The sequence below is a fragment of the Oryzias latipes genome, chromosome 12 (assembly GCF_002234675.1).
Source record: "Oryzias latipes chromosome 12, ASM223467v1".
In the NCBI taxonomy this organism is placed as follows: domain Eukaryota; kingdom Metazoa; phylum Chordata; class Actinopteri; order Beloniformes; family Adrianichthyidae; genus Oryzias; species Oryzias latipes.
The window spans coordinates 4,052,032-4,070,854 of record NC_019870.2 but is presented as its reverse complement, the minus strand read 5'-3'; the positions used below and the strand labels follow the sequence as shown (position 1 = coordinate 4,070,854).

The window sequence follows — 18,823 nt, the reverse complement described above, 5'->3', positions numbered from 1 at the left end:
ATAATAAATGAAAGAAAAGCTGCTAAATGTGAAAAAGAAAACAACAGAACAGTACACTAATTACCAATTTTGATTTATTTTAGGCTTTCTTTCCTTTCTAAACATCTTCATTTAAGTGGCTTTTTGAAGAAATATTTAAAATATTTTTTTAAAACTTGTATTATTTCAAAGTGGTTCTTAAAATGTACTTAGAAAAGTAAAATAAGCTGAGTCGTGTAAAGTGTGGCTGGACTGCTGTGAGTCACTGTTTAAAAAATAATCAAAAATTCAAAAAAAAAATCTGTATTTATTTAAACTTTTTCATTTTTTGGAATGTAATACAAAATACTTAATACTTACTTCTGTCTACTCTCAGCAATGGGTAGGTAAAGGGGGGCGGGGTTGATCCATGCCAAGAGTCCCGCCCACAACTCAGAGGTGAATTTCTAAAGAACTCCTGCTGCTCTGGAGAAACTATGTCCTAGAAAAAGGCAAGTTTTTTTGTTGTTGTTTTTTTAGCTAAAAACGACATACTCCTAATTAAAAGACTACTGGGAACAGTTTGAAAATAGATCAAAAGATGATCAGAGTGGGTCTTTGAGGACTTTCTGATCTTCTCCGTTTCCTCGCAGCTCCTGCAGAGACAAGAAGTCCAGAAGACATGGAAGGGATTTTCCACATGGTCAGACCTTTAATGAACGTTAGCTGCTGGTCAGTGACTCCGAAATCAAACAGGCAGAAACCAACAAACCTTTATTACAGACTGCATGTCCCTTTTTAGCATAATAATCAACATCAGAATATATATGGCTCTGATTTTTAAGGTACATAAATCACTAAACAAAATACCCTGTTTGGACAAGAAAACCCCAACACAATACAAAGTGCACAAACTAAGTTCAAGTCGACTGTATTACATGAGAGAAGAGCGGCTGTGATTTTAGAAAAGGAAAACTCAACAGAGTTTAAAGCTTACATTCAGGAACCTCTGTCGTCTGAGTCACATGGGACGCCATGAGCCCATGCATAATGTCACGATGGCACGCCTTCACGCTCCCACACACAAACACCAACATATTTGGCACCATGTTTCAGCATAGAACAGAAAATACAGCTTGCAGTTCCACGTTGTTATAGCGAATGGAGGTAAGATTGGGTTTTGGCACGTTCACAAGAACACTCAGAGGTCCTACTACGACGCGTGCAGCGTGGAAAGCTTTGAAAGAACAGAGAAACCCTTCCCTCAGTCCCACAATGCGGTCCTTCGTAAAAGCCGAGCGAGCCGGGCGGCGTCTGACCGGGTCCTGGAGCGCGCTGAGCGGCGAGGAAAGCGGCAGACTTCCGTGGAGAAGCGTGCGGTTGGCTCCGAGGCGAGTCGTGTAAACGGTAAGAAGTCGCCTGACTTCAGAAAAGCCTCTAAGCCCGAGGGATTTCAGCACTTATTGCACTCTTAAACGGCACAAAAGGGTCGTCCTGGCCTGTGCAAACCATCGAACAAAACGTCGCTCTAAAGGTATAGAATCAATAAGGTATTTAGTAATACTATGTTTATTATAACTCCTTGTGTGTATTAACATCAGTATATATATTATATCAACATTATAATATGAAAGATACATCTTTATAAATTGCTATGCATATAGGCGGCTGCCTGTAGGGGGCAGCGCCGGTATGACATAATAATATCTAGTCTATATATTCTCATACAAACAAATAAGAATAAATGCTTCCGCGCTCGGAGCAAACTGGCGCGAAACTCCATAGTTAGAATGAATTGAAGCCTCCCATGCACAGAGAGGTTCCAATACAGGTCCAGACTGGTTTCCAAACAGGCCATCGGGAACCTAAAAACCGCAACAGCAGTCCCTAGTGGACAAAAGAGAGAAGGACAGCTGAAGCAGTGTCAATGTGGAGCGAGTGAGGACTGAGAAATGCACCCCGAACTCCAGGGATGGGTACCGCTCGGATTGATCCGGTGCTGAACTGAGACTTTTGAAACAGTTCCCGTGCCTAAACAGTGCTCAAACTGGTGTTTCAAAAATGAGAAAAAAAAAACAAATACACTAATTTATTTCCGAAAACGTGTGACGAAGCAGCGACGCAGGTTGAAGGAGAACGCTTGAATGGGGCTGATGCTATGTTGACACCGGTCTCTGAAATAAGGGTTCAAGCGACCACTTTCAAACTGGTGTCGATGCGCGCTCACGGGTCGCTACACAAGTTTTTATGTCTGTTTTTTTGGTGCTACGTATAAAAACGCCTGGCTATTGAAAGCGCGTCAAAAGTTAAACCAGTTCGACCTTGACCAATCAGGGACTCGGATTCTGTAGGGACATATGGGTGACGTCTTTTTCAATTCACGGAGAGACAAACCATTTGAAAAATTGATCGTGAAGGAGAAATTAATATTTTTGTCTGGATGGAATTATACGTCACCAAGTCTTTCATGTATCAGAATAGAGCTGTGAAGGAAAAAGATTTGTACTGCTTTGACTTTTCGCACCAAGCATTTTCCAACGTTCATGCGCGGTAGCGGCACTCCAGTGTGAAAGACTGAAGCTCCGCCCACCCCAATGGCCCCACCCATTGTTATATGAGCCCACCCACGATTGCTGGAAAGGTAAAATGATTAGCTTGAATTTTACATCAAAACCAAACAGAATACAAGTGACTTACATGTCTGAAGGCTAGCAGCGAAATTGAGCACCTAAAATCGCGTTTTTTTACGATACCTGGTAATATCGCACATGTCGGTAACGATACCAACTCGGCACAGAGTTTCTGTCCCCATCCCCTCCGAACTGCGGCCAGCAGCCTCCACGCACATCAAGGTTGAGTATACTTGCACCAACATTTAGATTCACATTAGTTTTCTATCTGAGAGCAGCGGAAACACAAACGCACTGGAAACTGTAAGGACAGACGCCCCCCCCCCCCCCCCCCCCCTCCCCCTCCCCCGAACCGTGGACTCTGTGTTGACCTCCGCCTGTGGTGGGGCACAGTAGTATGAGTTGAGATGTGAGAAAAAGCGGGTAAAACTCCAGCGATGTATGTTTTGTCTGAGACAAAAACACATGCAGGTTTTCTGCCTCAGGATTGACCGGCAAGCTGCCCTGACTCCTTGGTAACTCCGCTGTATCTTCCACAGATGTACCAAACCACCAACCGGAACCGCCAACCCCCCCGGAACGGCATCGAACACGCAACACTCCAAACACATGCAGGCAATGTCCACCATCACGGATGGCTTAGTCACTAATGAGTTCAACAACAAACCTCTGCAGAAGCTCGCTGGAAAGAAGGAGCGCCGAAAAAAGCGCCGGCGGCATGCAGTTTGCTACGAAAGCGAACAGAAAACGAGCCTGTTATCTTTACTCATAACGCAACTCCACGTTTGTCTATGCAAAGTCACTCGACACTGGAAGCTCACAATATCCACGATGTCCAAGAAGAAGCAAACACGGCGTCAAGCTCTACCTCTAGAACAAGCCGGCTTAACCCGAAACGACCACACGAACTATCTGTAATCTACAATCCTGATCTAACGCCATGGGCGGGAGGTGAGGTCCTCTTCGCTGCCCTGCGGTCTACCTCCGTGTACTCCACCGGACAACTCATTTCATCCCACAGAGGGAGATGTCAAAGGAAAGCACGTTTCGCGCCCAAAATGTACAGCGGTGACGGGACGCGAGACGACGCTGTCGCTAGCGACTGGACTGAGCAGACACGGAAACACGCCCCAGCAGAGAGCTCGCGATGGGACCGCGTCTGAGCCAAACGAATGGTCAAAGAGCTGCTTGGTTGCCGCGCAGTTGCGCCCCCGCGGGGCCATCTAAAGGCCTGTGAGGTCCACAATGGCTTTGATGAAGATGGTGTCGTCGCGAATGTAAGAGTTTTTGGCGTCCAGCTTAGAGAGCGGGCAGAAGAGCGGACAGCCGCTGGCGATGTTCATCTCGCTCACGGGTCTCTGGAAGGAGGAGGAAGTGACATCAGGTCGAAAGGCGTCGATGATGTGCTCCCTGTTGCTCTGGTCCAGCAGCATCAGGGTCACCTGCAAAAACCGCAAGACCGTTTCTGCAACAACGGAGAGAATGTCTGACCAGAAAACAGCCAAATCTGAAACTTGATGCCGATTTCCTGCAGAAAGAAGTTTACAAAGTGAATCTTAAGGGATGTTTTGTGTAGCGTGGGTGGAGTCATCCAGGACTGTGTTGATTTAGTAAACTCTGTGTATTGTCGTGTTTGTTTTTGAGATGCCTAAGAGGTTTTGTTGCGTTGAACACAGTTTTACTCTTACATTTTATTCTAAAATACTAAACTTGCATGTATTGCAGTTTACTATTGCAATGTTCTTCTCATTGACCGTAAAGCAGACGTGTTTTTGAGCACCTCCTGGTCAAACTGGTGCCGTATTCTTCTGCGCTTTTGCCAATTAAATGATAGGCAGGTGACAGATTACAGGTAAAGTATTTACCTATATAAATAAGCTTGAAATATACAGTGCGGATCTTGATAATGAGAATAAAATATGAATCCCATCCCTTTAATTTCCAATCTCATGGTTGGATCGGAACATCCCTTCGTACGGGTCGATCAGAGATAAAGGCCGTCAACAAAACCATCGACTGAAGCTCAAACTGGTCATGCTGGCTTTTGGAAGCTCGATTAACTGTTTTGAAACGAGTGAACCAACGTTGGCCTCGTGGCAGACAGTTTTAAGCCTTTTAAGGTGCAAAAATAAAAGTCACAATCAACGGAAATCGTTTTTTGTTTTGTTAACATCCATGGTTTCTTAACAGAAGTCATCCATGGAATTTTGAAGTGTTCATCCTGTACTGCAGTGGAGACCCAACTGTTCAGCCACAAAATTCATTTTAATGAACTTCTTTGAGGACCTTCAGTAAAGCCTTGGTCATATCCACCTATACGAAGGGGTTGACCCGTACGGGTCCTGTGGGTTTTTAGGGTTTCCTGTGCATGTAGGATTGTAGAGAGGAGCGGCTGCATTGTAATTGGTGTTGTTAACATGTTCTTGTGGCATTTTTCTGGATGGAGGGAAACATATAAAAACATTGAACTAAAAATTGCATTTCGGAGTATTTTTTAATTCACATTTAAATGGAGCTTGGGTGCGTCCCACAGTTCCCTCGAGGCTCATACGGACACCAAAAAGGACGCCATGAACGTGCATTTATCATGTGTGGTAAGTGTATCATGGAGTTTTCGTAAGGCTAATGGTTGTTCCATGTATTTATGACGAACAGGTGATGCTCTAGTTTTTAGTTAGGTGCAAGACCCCACTTTTACTGACCCCACATGAAATATTAGCGCCGACTGTGTGGGACGTTCACACAGACTACACTCTGTTTTATCTCCTGAAGCAAGCACTAACAACACAGCACTAACGGGCTCCTTGAGCCATGCACAGGATTTGGAGAAGGTCCAAAAAACAGAAAAAAGTGTACGTGAAGAAATGACCATTAAGATTTTGGCTCTGCGGACCGACAACCTTGATATTTTGTGCATTTTCTCCCACAGGCAACCCATGTCCACCCATAAGGCTAGTTGAGACTAAGCCTTTACAGCAAGGGTTACCAAACTTTTTCAATCAAGTGGGCCAAAATCTAAATGTGATCCCGGTCCGTGGGCCAAATACAATAATTGTTTGCATGTCATGAAATAAAGCAGAGAATAAATCATATAGTTTACTTTGCTTCTTTGTATTTGGTACTTTTCAAGGTACACATTAGTGAGACCAAAATGTCCGTAACCTTTTTCTTTGAATCTCTCTGGATCTCCCACTCTCTGCAATTAACGCTGAACCTTCGTAGCTAGCTAATGAGGTGCTGTCCTGTGCTGCTGAGGGGCATCATGAGGGTGGCTTGCTGTGACAGAAATTTAGATTGGAACTCCCTAGAATGTGTCTTTTGTGCCTTACATTTGTGTTTGGACAAAACTGCGTGTTTAGTCTTGTAGTGGCGGCGTATATTGTACTCTTTAAGTACAGCCACGGACTGCTGACAAATCAGACAAACAGCCTAAGAAGAGATTTCTAGAGAAAAATAATCCTCCCATATTTGTTTAAAATGCCTCTTATCCGTTTGGTACTGGCGTTGTCGCTCCATGAATGAATGGGAAATAATAAGGGGGTTTTAACTAAACACTCCGCGGCCTCTACAGGCATGACTTGGTGGGCCAAAAGACAACCTTTGGTGGGCCAAATTTGGCCCGCGGGCCCTACCTTGGGCACCCGTGCTGTAGAGCAGTGTTTTTCAATTTTTTTTTTGAGCCACAGCAGCCTTTAACCTTGTCAAAAAATCTAAAAATTAAAGAAAAAAAGGAGAAAGTCATTGTCTGTATTGATCTACAGTCCCTCCACAATCTCACATGGATTTTTGTGTTAATTGTGTCAGAAAAAGCTGGAGGCTGAATCTGTTTTTTCTAGAAGATGTAATAAAAGTTAAGTTAAAAGATTTAAAAACTGTTTGATGTGTGTTCGTTGTGGTTTCAAGACGTCAAAGGAAGACTCATTGTGTGCTGAGACGCTGTCACTTTAACCCAATGCCTCATGGGAGATGTAGTGCAAACAGCCGCCAAACGCCAGACAGACTCTCGTCTCTGAGCTTCATTGTTTTGTTTCCTTGTTCCACGGTCTGACACCAGATTCTGTGGTAAGCAACACCGCTAAAGACGAGCTTTAGCTGGTATTTTTGTTAACTGAGAGACTTTATGAGCAGAATCAGAACAAGGAAGTGAAGACTTTAACCACTTCTGATTGGTCAGACTGATGACGTATGATTAAGCCTCCAAGAATGATTGGTGGAGACAGTTAAAGGGACTTTTCCAAAAACAGCTGAATCTACGTCTAAATCGTGGTACCGTCATTCTTATCAAAGTGTCTTTAATAGAATCAAATAAACACAAAGAAAAAAGGATTTTACGATCTTTCATATTCCTAACTACTCAGTGTTTCATCAGGGCCTGTTTGGATGAACACAGAGCTGATATCCTGGAGATGGAAAATGTTTTTAGATCAGTTAATGAGGGCAATCACCCACGGTACACTGGTTGAAAAACACTGCTTTAGATTGAAAAAAAGAACGTAGAAACCTTTGTTTCCATGGTTTACCTTCTGGTTAAAAGGCCATTTGAGCAGAGCGTCACTCAGTCCCCTCATTACCACAAAGAACAGGGACAGGTGGGTGCCCCGCCCCGTCCCATCTCCATTCAGGTAGATCCGTAAACACATCTTGTAGCCGTATTTGCTGGTGTAAAAGGCTGGAGAGGAGAGAAAAACCTGAAGGTTGGACGTGTTTGTTTCAGCCGAGCCCTCAGCTCGGTCTGCCGACATCCGCAGCGGCGGCGGCGTTACCTGGCGAGAACATAGCAGGAGCCCGCCCCGCGACGGCATCCTGACGCTTCTTGGCGAAGTCGGAGATCCTCCAGATGAAGACGCCATCGAAGGTGGTGGCGGCCATTTCCCTCAGTCGACCCTCCATCTCTGCCACCGTGAGGTCCTTCAGCCCCACCGTCCTCTCCAGCTGCCGCACCTGCAGGACAAAGAGCTCCAGATTTCTATGCATCTGTCAGTCAAATATAACGATAAGGCATTAAATACATTGCATAGAGGCAAAAATAGACCATTTTAATCAAGTCTGAAAGTCCAGAACACCTCTTTCCTAAACCCTTGTGCTATCTTGTGAGGTCCACCCGTCATCTGATAGCTCAAGGGTTATAGTGTATCTTCTGATTAGAATAAATCAGTTTATGCAATAATCTCATTCAAATGACTTGTAGGAAATAATTTCTGACGGTTCCCGAGTCAGCTTTTTTCCTTTTTAAAACAAGACAAATGTGTAAAATAATTACACAATTACTTATTTTTTTAATATTTTTAACACCTGAATGATTAGAAATGATCTATTTTGAGACTATATAGGATAAACAATGTTTTATCTAATCCTAAAAATGAAATAATCTCATTAAACTGAGCTGGGTTTACCAAAAATATGTCATCAGAGTTTTAACTTGTGTAAAAGTCCAATCAAAAATTTTTTTTTATGCGTTCTTACAGAAGAGGATTAGAGCTATAGAGGGAAAAAAAGGGCCAAAAAGACTGACTTTTTTTCTCAGAATTTCTTGGAGCATCATTAAACTTAGAGATTTTCTTCTCAAAGGACTGCATCTTTGTAAAAAGAGCTTTAAAAAGAATTCACACAGATTAAAAAAATATCTATATTTTTGAAATTTCCAGTCAAACCAGTAGAGTTGAGGAAGTTAAAATGCAGAAAAAGTCCTGGTGCTTTGGTCTTTTGGTAATGAAGAATAATCCAGATTACATCAAAGTCCAGGTGAAAACTCGATTCTGATTGGCTGCTGGGTGTGCATTAAAAAGTGATATACCATAGGATAACTGCACGGTGAAAAAAGTAGTTCCAGTCACCTAGCTTAAATGTTTTGTATCACTTCACCGGCTTTTTTAAAACAGCTTCATCATGTGGACAAAAACAAGCGGTAGGAGGAGAACTTTCTCTCTGAACTGATGCTTTATTCAACCCATCGGGACGATCAGCATATATATATATCGCTTTATATCGCCGAATCTTGACCGCACCACGTATCAAATAGTCCGCTTTTTGTGAAAAAAGCCATCCAAATAAAAAAAAAAAAAACAAGATTTACGGACTAAAATTGGTTAATATTTATTTATTTTGTAAGTGACCATGGTATAAGCGGGTTAATGGCCGAAGAAGTGTGCATTATCACTTTTTAACGCACGCCGTGGAAGCCTGAACCGTCTGACGTGAAGCGTTAAAAAGTGATAATGCGTACTTCGTCTGCCATTAACCCGCTTATACCATGGTCACTTACAAAATTAATAAATGTTAACCAGTTTTTAGTCCTTAATTCTTGTTTTTTTTCCAATTTCGCCCCGCACCACGTAACAAATAGTCCGCGTCACGCCTCACCACCGCTGCAGTCAAGACTCAGCGATTTATATATGCTGATCTATCCGATGGGTTGAATGAAGCATCAGTTCAGAGAGAAAGTTCTCCTCTTACCGCTTGTTTTTGTCCAGATGACGAAGCTAAAGGTTGTTTTAAAGAAGCCGGTGCAGTGATACAAAACATTTAAGCTAGGTGACCGGAACTTATTTTTTCACCGTGCAGTTATCAATGTGATTTATCACTTTTTAATGTACACCCATCAGCCAATCAGAATTGAGTATTCCCCCGGACCATGGTATAAAAAGAGATAATGCACACTTCGTCGGCCATTAACCCTTACTTATTGAAGGAAGTTAACTTTAAGAAATGTGTCTAAACCAGTGAACTTCTCCAAATGTAAGGACACTTAAGTATTTGAGATAACTGAGGCTTTTTGGTAAGTTAGCGCTCTTGCCTCACATCGAGAAGGCCCCCGGTTCAAGTCCCGGCTGGGGGACCTGAAACAGAACATCAGTGGGGGACCTTTCTGGGTGGAGTTTGCATGTTCTCCCTGTGCCTGCGTGGGTTTCCTGGCTTCCTCCAACTGTCCAAAAACAAGCTTCATGGCTTCATTGGTTACTCTAAATTGTCCATAGATGTGAGTGTGCATGGGTGTCTGATTAGTGACCCTACTTCATCTCTCCTGACCACCAGAGGCGCTGCTTCAAGCACTGAATGATCCGTCTTGTGGATGTCTGAGAATGTACTGACAGCAAAGTCACCTGTGAGCTCCCAGTGACCCACGTGAGGCTACAGGGTCACGTGGCACTGAGGGCGTGGTCCCACACTCTCCCTGTGAGACAGCAAGGAACCAGAGGGACCGGGAACTCTGCCGGTAATCCCAGATTCAGAATTCTGACTTTTTTACCTCCGAATTCTGAACAAATAGGAATTTTCTGATAGAAAGCGGAGGTTTGAAGACATGAAAGAGTCTAAATAAGCCGTCTGAAGCTGCACTCTATGCTGATGAGTTTAGGCGTCTGGTCGGCTACCTTGTTGCTCAGAGCCTCGATCTTATCCTGGTCCAGTTTATGCTGCCGGTTGCTTGCCTCCATGGTGGTGGTGAACCGCTCCACCTCTCTGTTCAGGACGCACACCACATTTTCAAACGTGCCAGATTTAACCTCCAGCTCCGTGCACCGGCGGCCCAGTTCGGCCACCTTGGTCTTCTCGCTGTGGAGCTGGAGCTCCAGCGCCGCGCCCACCGAGCTGGGCAGGGGCGTGAAGGAGGTAGACACTGACAGAGTTGGAGGGAGGGTGGGCGGGGGAGGGAGCGGGACGGAGGCGGGCGGACCAGGGGGACCGGAGCTAGAAGATGAAGAGGAGGCGGCGGCTCCCTGCACGGGAGGCCCAGAGGAGGTGGTGCTGAGCTGGGAGACTCTGGCCTCGAGGTCCCTGAGGGATTTTTGGAGTTCCACCAGTTTGTGTCCAGCTGTTTCCAGGCCCTGGGGCTGCAGGCCCTCCATGCTCACTTTCATGCCCATGATGTAATGCAGCAGCAGGTTGAGATGCTCGTATGCAAAGGCGCGCTCGTGGTCGTGGATCTTCTCCTTCTCCACCTGCAGGGAAACAGAGACGGGACCCGTGTGACGAAAGCAGGATAGACATGCAAACGCAGAGCAAGCATCCCTGCAACCAGTGCATCAACATTTACAGCTGACACAAGCATTTTCTTCATCTCTTTTTTCTTTCTTTTTGAGAAGTTCAACAAGCAACAGGAGATAAAAACTAGCAAACAGTTAAACAGTTAAACACCAGCTGAACATCACCAAGTATCTGTGATTCCTCTCTAGTTTAAGCTTCTCATTTACACTCGATAGGAGACAAAACGATCTTAAGAGTAGTTTAAAATTTTAAATAGTAATTTTTCAGTCAAATGTAACAACCTGTTGTCTGGCAGCCAGTTCTGAGCAAGATCAAAGATTCTGATCCATCGCTTCTTTCTGAGGGGTAACACTGTTACTCCAATCAGTAAAATTCTTGTTTATTGTATTTAATTCTTTTTTTTATGGGTTTTTTGAGGTTTAAAAAAAAAAAGAAGAAGTTTGAATGTCTTTTACACTGTATATGTTGCTGAATACTCAAATAAAAAGAAACTTGGTTTAAAATAAAAATAAAAATATAACAACCCTTTTTTAAGAGGATAAATCTTGATTATCCCGTTGAGTCATTTAATCTCAAAAACATCTTATTATTTTAGCAAATATCTTTAATGAAACAAGTTTTTAATCTACTTTGCATCCTATTTTTGAGGCTTATTTGTGATGGTTTCGTTTCATGAAACAATTTGCTTGTTTTCAGGAAGTTTTTTTTAACTTATTTACATTTAAGACATATTGAACTTCAAACGTGTCATTCTAGTCTTAAAGTAAGAAATAACAAAAGTTCTTAAAATAGGATATATTTGGGAGGGGGTGTAGATATTGGAAACCCTTTCCAATTAGCAGAGTTATTTATCTACATATAAATGTTTATATTTCAAGACTTCATTTTGTGTTAAAGGGCAGAACATCACGACCTTTTTTAAGAAACATTACTGAGACAAAACCTTTTAGCTCCATTGGCTCACGTCTGGCGCTCCCTGTGCTGGTTCCCAGCCTGGATAAAATACTCATTATATTTTTCTTTTGGTAGCCCTAAAATCCATTGTATAAAACAGTTTTGGTCTGAGAAATGTGGAAACAACAACAATATTTACACATGAAGAAAGAAGAGAAGGCGTTTACTCACAGACATGTCACATCCGACGACGTGAAATCTACACGGAGTTCTGAATTTGCTGCAGAATTTAATGTGGTCCACATACTGAAAGGAAAGAAGAAGAAAAAAACAATCAATGTGGGACAAACAAGATTCTTGGAGTACAGAAACAGATCTGCAGCTGCGTTCACACCAAACGCGATTTGCACAGCGAGGGTGTCCAGTTTTAATGTGAAACTCCCACTCCAACTCTTTTTTTTTTTCTTTGTAAAAGCGTTCCCAGTGGTCTTATAAAGAGGATTTTACAGTTTTTTAGCTAAAATCCAAAAGCCTGATTCATTTGAAGACATGTTTTCTGTGGAGCAGAATTAGAAATTGGCTTTTTGGTTGTGGGCGGGAGGTTAGCCTAGCTAATTTCCCAGCATGCCTTTGTTTACGCTCTTTCTCCTGCTAGAGACATGCGCCACACAAGCCCAAGCTAACGTTAGCGTAGCAAAAAAACAGCCAACAATATCAGAGTTGTCCAGCTTCACAGTTTTAGACCAGATGGCAGCCCAGGTGAGGAAAATGAAGACGTTAATTTATCTATTTCTCTGCGAGTGAAGGATTTAGGATTGTAGCTAAGAAAGCGAGGATTTGACGTGTCAATAGCTGCATAAGTCTGAGCTTTTTCAAAACATCCGTTTTTTCATCTGCTCCTCATCCAACACGCTTTGAATAAGGATATACTCAGAAACACAGTTTTACTCTTTCATACGTGTCCTCCATCATGAGAAAAATGCTACAAGAACTTGTTAAAAACACCAAAAACAGGATTTTCATTGAAGTGGGACTTTCAGGCGATATGATCAGAGCTGGTGGGGTGTGATTCTCTAGCGGCAGTCCGTTTCATGTGGAGTAAAGTTTCCAGAGTTTCAATTTTTGGACTGTCCCAAGGAGCTCGTCTTTGGCCCGTGGCGTTTTGATGACGTCATCAGCGTGTGGAAATCCAACATGGAGCGTCAGCTTCGTGAACTCACTTTTGGACTGGAGTGGAGCAGCAAATCACGTCCGATGTGAACGCAGCTTGCGAGCCAGAACTGCGTTGGTACTGGCAGGAAGGCGGCGTCCTCTGCAGCTCGTTTACCTTCTCTCTGGGTATTTTCTTCTTGGCGCAGCCTTCACAGATCATGGGGTACTTGGGGCAGATCTCATCATGTGCCTAAAGGAAGCAACAGTTTATTTATTTCTCTCTATCGCCCCACAACTGGGATCTGAGGCCGGCCCGGCGCCGTTAACATGAACCGCGTCTGACCTTGATGTTTTTGAAGTGAAACGGCTCCTTGCAGTACTTGCAGTTGAGCGTCCTCTCCGGGCATTCTCGCTCGCTGTGGCGCTCCTGCTCGCTGAAGCGGATTCTCTCTTTGCAGGAGGGGCAGGGGATGATCATGAACTCGCACTTCCCCTCGTGGTCCAGCTGGGGAAAGGGCGGGATTCGGTTGGTTTCGGTAGAGAAGCAGACAGAGAGCTGGAAGAACGAGTCCCGACGCAGAAGACGCAGCCTCAAAGAGTCATGGGAGACAAATGCGTGAGTCATAAACACGCCGAATGCGCTCAGACATTTCTACATTCAGCTGTCAGTGACGACAGCCAGTTCACAAAACGAGAAACATAATTAAACTTAAAGAGTTTCTCCTCAAAAGCCTCATCTTTGTAGGTAAAGGTTAAAAAAAATCCACTTACATGAGTGGCCGGGATAGGCTCCAGCAGCCCCGTGACTCCGAAAGGGACAAAACGGTTAAGAAGATAGCTATTTTAAAAAATGGTGCTGTCAGCTGAGAATGTACTGACAGCAAAGTCACCTGTGAGCTCCCAGTGACCCACGTGAGGCTACGAGGTCACGTGGGTCACTGGGGGGCGTGGTCCCACACTCTCCCTGTGAGGAACCAGAGGGACCGGGAACTCTGGCCGTCAGTTACATACGTTTCTCTTCCTCCTGAACTTGAGGCAGGTGTTAGCGTTCGGGGTCACGCAGCTGCTAACGCGTTTTGTTTTTCCTCAACTGGCCGGAGACTCAAAAATAACCTTGAATAAATGCAAACGGAACGCTTCTGTTGTCGACACCCTGTCCGCTAGAACGCCGTTGACGTGACAACTGTTGAAGGAAAAATGACAGAGAAAGTTTTTATCATGTAATCCCACATAATCTTCTAAATTTATCAGTTTAATTTCAAACAACTGAGTTTCTGTGTCTAATATAAATATGACAAATATTTAAATGTTATATTTCGTATTTTGTATATTTAGAAATGTTATTTATAGGCAGATCTTTTCAAGTTGGTCATTTCTAAAGTAGCTTGCATGCTGAAAAAGTCTGGGCCCCGCTGGTTTAAGGCAAACTTGTATTTTAAGCATAACCATCATACTCCCACCACCGTGTTTGACCGCGTTCGGGTTCCTCTTTTGTCTTATCAAGTCCAGATGTTTTTGAGAAATGTGTGACAAATTTTTGAGTTCTTTGTGCTTTGTAAGGTCTTAACCATTCTTTTTATTTTTTGGACCTTTCCTTTTTTACGCTTCCAAAATGAAATACATTTCTCTTCTTCTTTCTCTTTCGGCTTTTCCCATCAGGGGTCGCCACAGCGAATCAGTCGCATGGTAAACTTGGCAATGTTTTACGCCGGATGCCCTTCCTGACGCAACCCTCTCAAAGCAACTGGGCTTGGGACCGGCACAGAAGTAGAGAAGGGAACAGGGAGCAGCCCGGATTCGAACCCTGGTTTTACGAACGGAAGGCGCCGCAAACCAGCACGAGCTAAACCGGCTCCAAAATGAAATACGTTTCTAAATGACAGAATCGGAAAGAAACCGATTATTTTCCCTCTTTTAATCTTTTCGTCATATTTCCTTTATTGGGGGACGAGTACCGTATTTTCCGGACTATAAGTCGCTGCGGAGTATAAGTCGCACCAGCCCAAAAATGCATTATAAAGTAGAAAAAAAACACAGATAAGTCGCACTGGACTATAAGTCGCATTTTGACGGGAAATTTATTTGACAAAATCTAAGATCAAGAACTAATAACTTTCACAACCTCCTATAACACAATCATAGCAGACTGTTTATCTCATAATTTCACAGTAATTCTTTCTCATATTTATTTATTCTTTTCATGAAGCATCATTGGCCAACTAATACTCAGTTTTCATCCTGTATTTGTAGAAACAGTTGTCATTTTTATTGCATTTCTGAATCTATGAAATCATTGGAAAATAGAATATTATGTTGTTAGCCTTCAAGATCTTACTGTAAAAAAAAGTTTGCTGATTCTCTGAGTCACTTAACATACTCTTAACACTTAACATGCCTCATACATCAAATTGACCCAGGAACATCATCTCTGTTCCTCACAAATGAACATAACAGGAGGGTTAACAATGTATTTATTTCAATTTAGTTCTAACATAAGTCGCTGCGGAGTATAAGTTGCACCCCTTGCCAAAGTATGAAAAAAAGGGCGACTTATAGTCTGGAAAGTACTTTTTCCCAGCAGTCAAACCCGATCCCGTGAAAAAGGAGAAGCGGATCACCTCATACTCTTTGATGGTGCCTTTCCAGGGACAGTTTTCGTTGATGCAGTCGGCAGACAAACCTTCCACTTCCCTGCGAACCGCATTGTCAGGAAAAGCCTAAAGAAATGGTTAAAAACAGCCAAAACTGTTAATAAAAAACACTTTACAGGAGAAATCAAAGTATTGATACTTTTATACTCACGCATCCTTGCTTTAAAATGGATGTAGGTTCCTCAAAAATCTCCTCTTTAATGCAAGCGTTGCATTTCTGAGGTCCATTACTGCAACGAAACAGGAGCGAGCGTTTGGGAAGCGTTGGGAAAAAGGCGACAGATTCCTGAAGAAACGTGGAGCTCAGACTTGGTATGTTCTTAGTGGTTGCCAAGGCAACACGTTAAGAAACTCCTGCTTTTTGTTTCAACACAGAGTGCTTCCCCTGACTTTTTCTTTCTGTTGCTGCTTTTTTCAGTTTTAGTGGAAATTTGAGTTTTATGTAACTATTTTGTTCACCAGAAAAACCTGAATCTCATGATATCCATCACTGCAGCTCAAAATAGCTTAGAATAGAAAATAAGAGATTAGACCTAAAACCCTTTGATGTCATCTGTTGGTCACTTATTATAATACAATTTAGACCGTGTTGGGATCATCTGGATTGAGTTGGATTACAATAATCTGGAATGTTGGGATTATGAGAATAATAATCAGTTGAGCTCACATTGTTTTTACCGTTATTGTCCAAAGACAACTTTAGTTTATGAATAAACTGATAGAATTTTTAAAAAAGTCAGCAGCAAAACAAAAATAAAATGACTAAAAGTGTTTTTTTCAACATAAGTCTTTGGATTTTGCCAATTGATGGCAGTAGAAAAAGGTTGTAAACAAAACTTAGATTTGTTTGATACATTTATTACCCAGAATGCACCTTTACCTATAGATAGTTGAAGCTATTTAATTTTGTGGGTTTTTTTTCTCAATCAAATTAATTTAACTTAATCATTTATAACTTTTCAACCGCCAATTTTTTTCTCAAGTACAGCTTTGACTGCAGGCAAAGACCCAGTCTGATGAAAATGGTGTTTTTATCCTTGTCTGTATCATATAACTGGACGAATCGCGTCCTCCATAGAAAACGCCTCGCTTCCGGTTCCAACCAAGTGAAGTTAATTCAGTCGCCATTTTTCCACGATATGTCCTTCGCCACATTGGAACCAGACGACCTCAGTAAGCAGTGATTCGCCCATTTACGTTTCTACATTTCTATTCTCCAATCAGCAGTAAGCACATTAGAAGGCCACGCCCCTATCACTGAAAGCGGGGGCTCGGGAGATCTGTCAATCAAACGCATTTCAAAATGATTGTTTAGTCCAGTTTCTGTTTTTAACCCGTTTTCTGATGATGGAGGACACATATTAAGCTCAAAATTGCATTTCTGGGTATTTCTTTATGGACGTCGCTGTTAATCAGGAGAAGACAAAAAAAATGCGGTCGTATTTTGGGACGTAGAAAATATAGATGTACGTCTTCATTTAAATTATCTGAGCTGGTATCTTGATCAAAACTGTACGGCTGGATAGCTCCAATATTGCTCGCCATTTTTTTGTTGTACCGCTAATGTTAGGTTGGGGGTGTGAGGGGCTGTAAGCCAGCAGGAGAGCAGAGGGTGGGCTTAGTCTCGCCCCTCCCTCAGAGATGAATTTCTAATGAACTCCTGCCGCTCTGCAGAAACTATGTCCAAGACAAAACCAAGATTTTGGCTAAAAACAGCATCATCCTAATCAAAAGACCACTGGGAACGCTTTTCTAATCGATCAAATGATTATGAAGGTAAATTCAAATATTGAGTGATGAGTAGTAGTTTTCAGGCTTGAGAAAAACCCTAAAGTTATATGAATTTGCCCTAAAGCTCTCTGGAAACCCAATCTTTTGTTTTGGGGCATTGCTGTGTTATTGATCCTTCAGTGGCCAGAAGGTGGCGCTCACCTCACAGTCCTGTTGAAGCAGTAGGAACAGAAGCGGTGTCCGCACTGGGCCTGAATGGGTCGTCGGAGGATGTTGTGGCAGCAGTTGCACAGGTGCTTGTCCTCCAGCTTGTTGCCCAGGATCTTCTTGGGGAAGCCGGGCTTGTTGCTCTCCATGGATGAGGGCGGGGACGGTTCCAGCGCAGCCATGGTGTCTGTTCGCACGTCACACCTGGCAACAAAAACACGCCAAAGCACAGCACCTCTTCATAACTCCTCTTTGTAGCTCCACAGCAACTTGCTGAAACACCTTGGCACGTCTTACTGATGTCTGCAGGGGTGTCTCCAAGGATTTTGGGGGGCTCTGGGCCCCTGAATGACCCCCCAATATAAACTCTTAAATTTAAAATGTGATAATCCAACTCAAACTCATGTTAAACTAGCATTTGAACCCTAAACAAGTGTGATTTAGACTCCAAAAATTACAGTAATCTGATTATTGATTGCATGTAAACGGTATAATCTGATGGTGTTTGTCAGACTTGAGTGAATCTTAATATGATGCATATTTTATTATTGATTTATTGCTTGTTTATTCCAGAATGTGCAACAAAACAAAACAAAAAAACAGTCAAATAAAATGACAGTACAGTAAATGATAGTCTCAGTGTTTGAACGTGTCCCGGATTAAAGATGAACACATGTAAACCGGGTTTCTGATGATCAGACTTCTGGATCGGATTATTGCAGAACAGGTAAACATATTCTTCAGGTGAGTCTGGAATGTGCCATGTTGATCTCAGGGGAAGGGGGGGGGGGTTCATTTAGCACTTAAACAAAGACGGCAGTTCTGCTGTCAGGTAATGAGGGGCCTCCAGATGATGAGTGTGGATCCTCCTCCTGCTGGAATGGGCGGGGGGGGGGGGGGGGGGTACTGGTGTGGGCGGCGGAGGCCAGCTGTGGGTGAGGGGGGGGGGGGCCCACACCCTTTGTTTACATTCTTCCTCTTCTCTCTTCTCGCGGCTCCGCTCTCAGAGTCTACCCGGTAACGGAACCCCTCCATTGTCTCCTCTCTCCACCTTCCTCTCGCCATCAGCATCCCTCCGCGTGGGCGCCGGTGGCCGGCGCGCGCGCGCCGCCACGCCCCTTCAAAGCTGAAGCCTGTCAGACACATTTACTGGAAAAGGCTTTTTCAGACGCTCCGGTGGTTTGAACTCACCAGCGGTTCAGGCTAAACTGTCATCGCGCGCGGACGCCGTGGAATCCCGTCTCCTCGTCGCAGGTCGACGCTCGTGCCCGGAGCCGTGACTATATGTGTTGGCGCAGCCGGCTGGAGGCGTCTTTTTCGGCGCTAGCCACATAATACAGATGTGGTCTGCAAACGCGACGGCTGTTATTGTCCAACATCGCCATTTCACTCGCAGACTGGCCCTTACGTCATCCGGTGGGAGGGACTTGGGTTGACAGGCAGACGAGCTGTGGAAGCGCGCGAACCATTGGTCCAGAACTGGGAATGGGCGTGGCTTTAATCCCGAGGCGCCTGTAACCGTCGACGTCACTGATGTCACGAATTTGTATATTTTTTTAATCCGTTTTATTTATTTAAAAAAATAATTAAATGGGAAAAAAAAATCTTACTCAAAAG

The 18,823-nt window shown here is 43.5% G+C and overlaps 1 protein-coding gene across 1 annotated transcript; it reads right to left on the bottom strand.

Moving 5' to 3' along the window:
• Positions 1-2,935: 2,935 nt before the first annotated feature.
• On the bottom strand, positions 2,936-18,640 carry LOC101155367 (TNF receptor-associated factor 2). Its single transcript, XM_011481472.3, has 11 exons — positions 18,398-18,640; positions 17,201-17,410; positions 15,420-15,498; positions 15,236-15,334; positions 12,961-13,122; positions 12,793-12,867; positions 11,697-11,771; positions 9,959-10,525; positions 7,352-7,529; positions 7,109-7,257; positions 2,936-4,030 (listed from the first exon to the last, which is right to left on the bottom strand). Exons 2-11 carry the CDS (start codon positions 17,386-17,388, stop codon positions 3,812-3,814), a joined length of 1,791 nt encoding a protein of 596 aa, XP_011479774.1. The 5' UTR covers positions 17,389-17,410; positions 18,398-18,640; the 3' UTR covers positions 2,936-3,811.
• Between the last annotated feature and the right edge of the window lie 183 nt (positions 18,641-18,823).

Coding starts and splice junctions, on each gene's coding strand:
- LOC101155367 (XM_011481472.3), bottom strand. CDS start 17,388: ATGGCTGCGCTGGAACCGTCCCCGCCCTCATCCATGGAGAGCAACAAG. Junction 12,868..12,960: donor TTCACTTCAAAAACATCAAG/GTCAGACGCGGT, acceptor TGCTTCCTTTAG/GCACATGATGAGATCTGCCC. Junction 10,526..11,696: donor TCGTCGGATGTGACATGTCT/GTGAGTAAACGC, acceptor GTTTCCCTGCAG/GTGGAGAAGGAGAAGATCCA.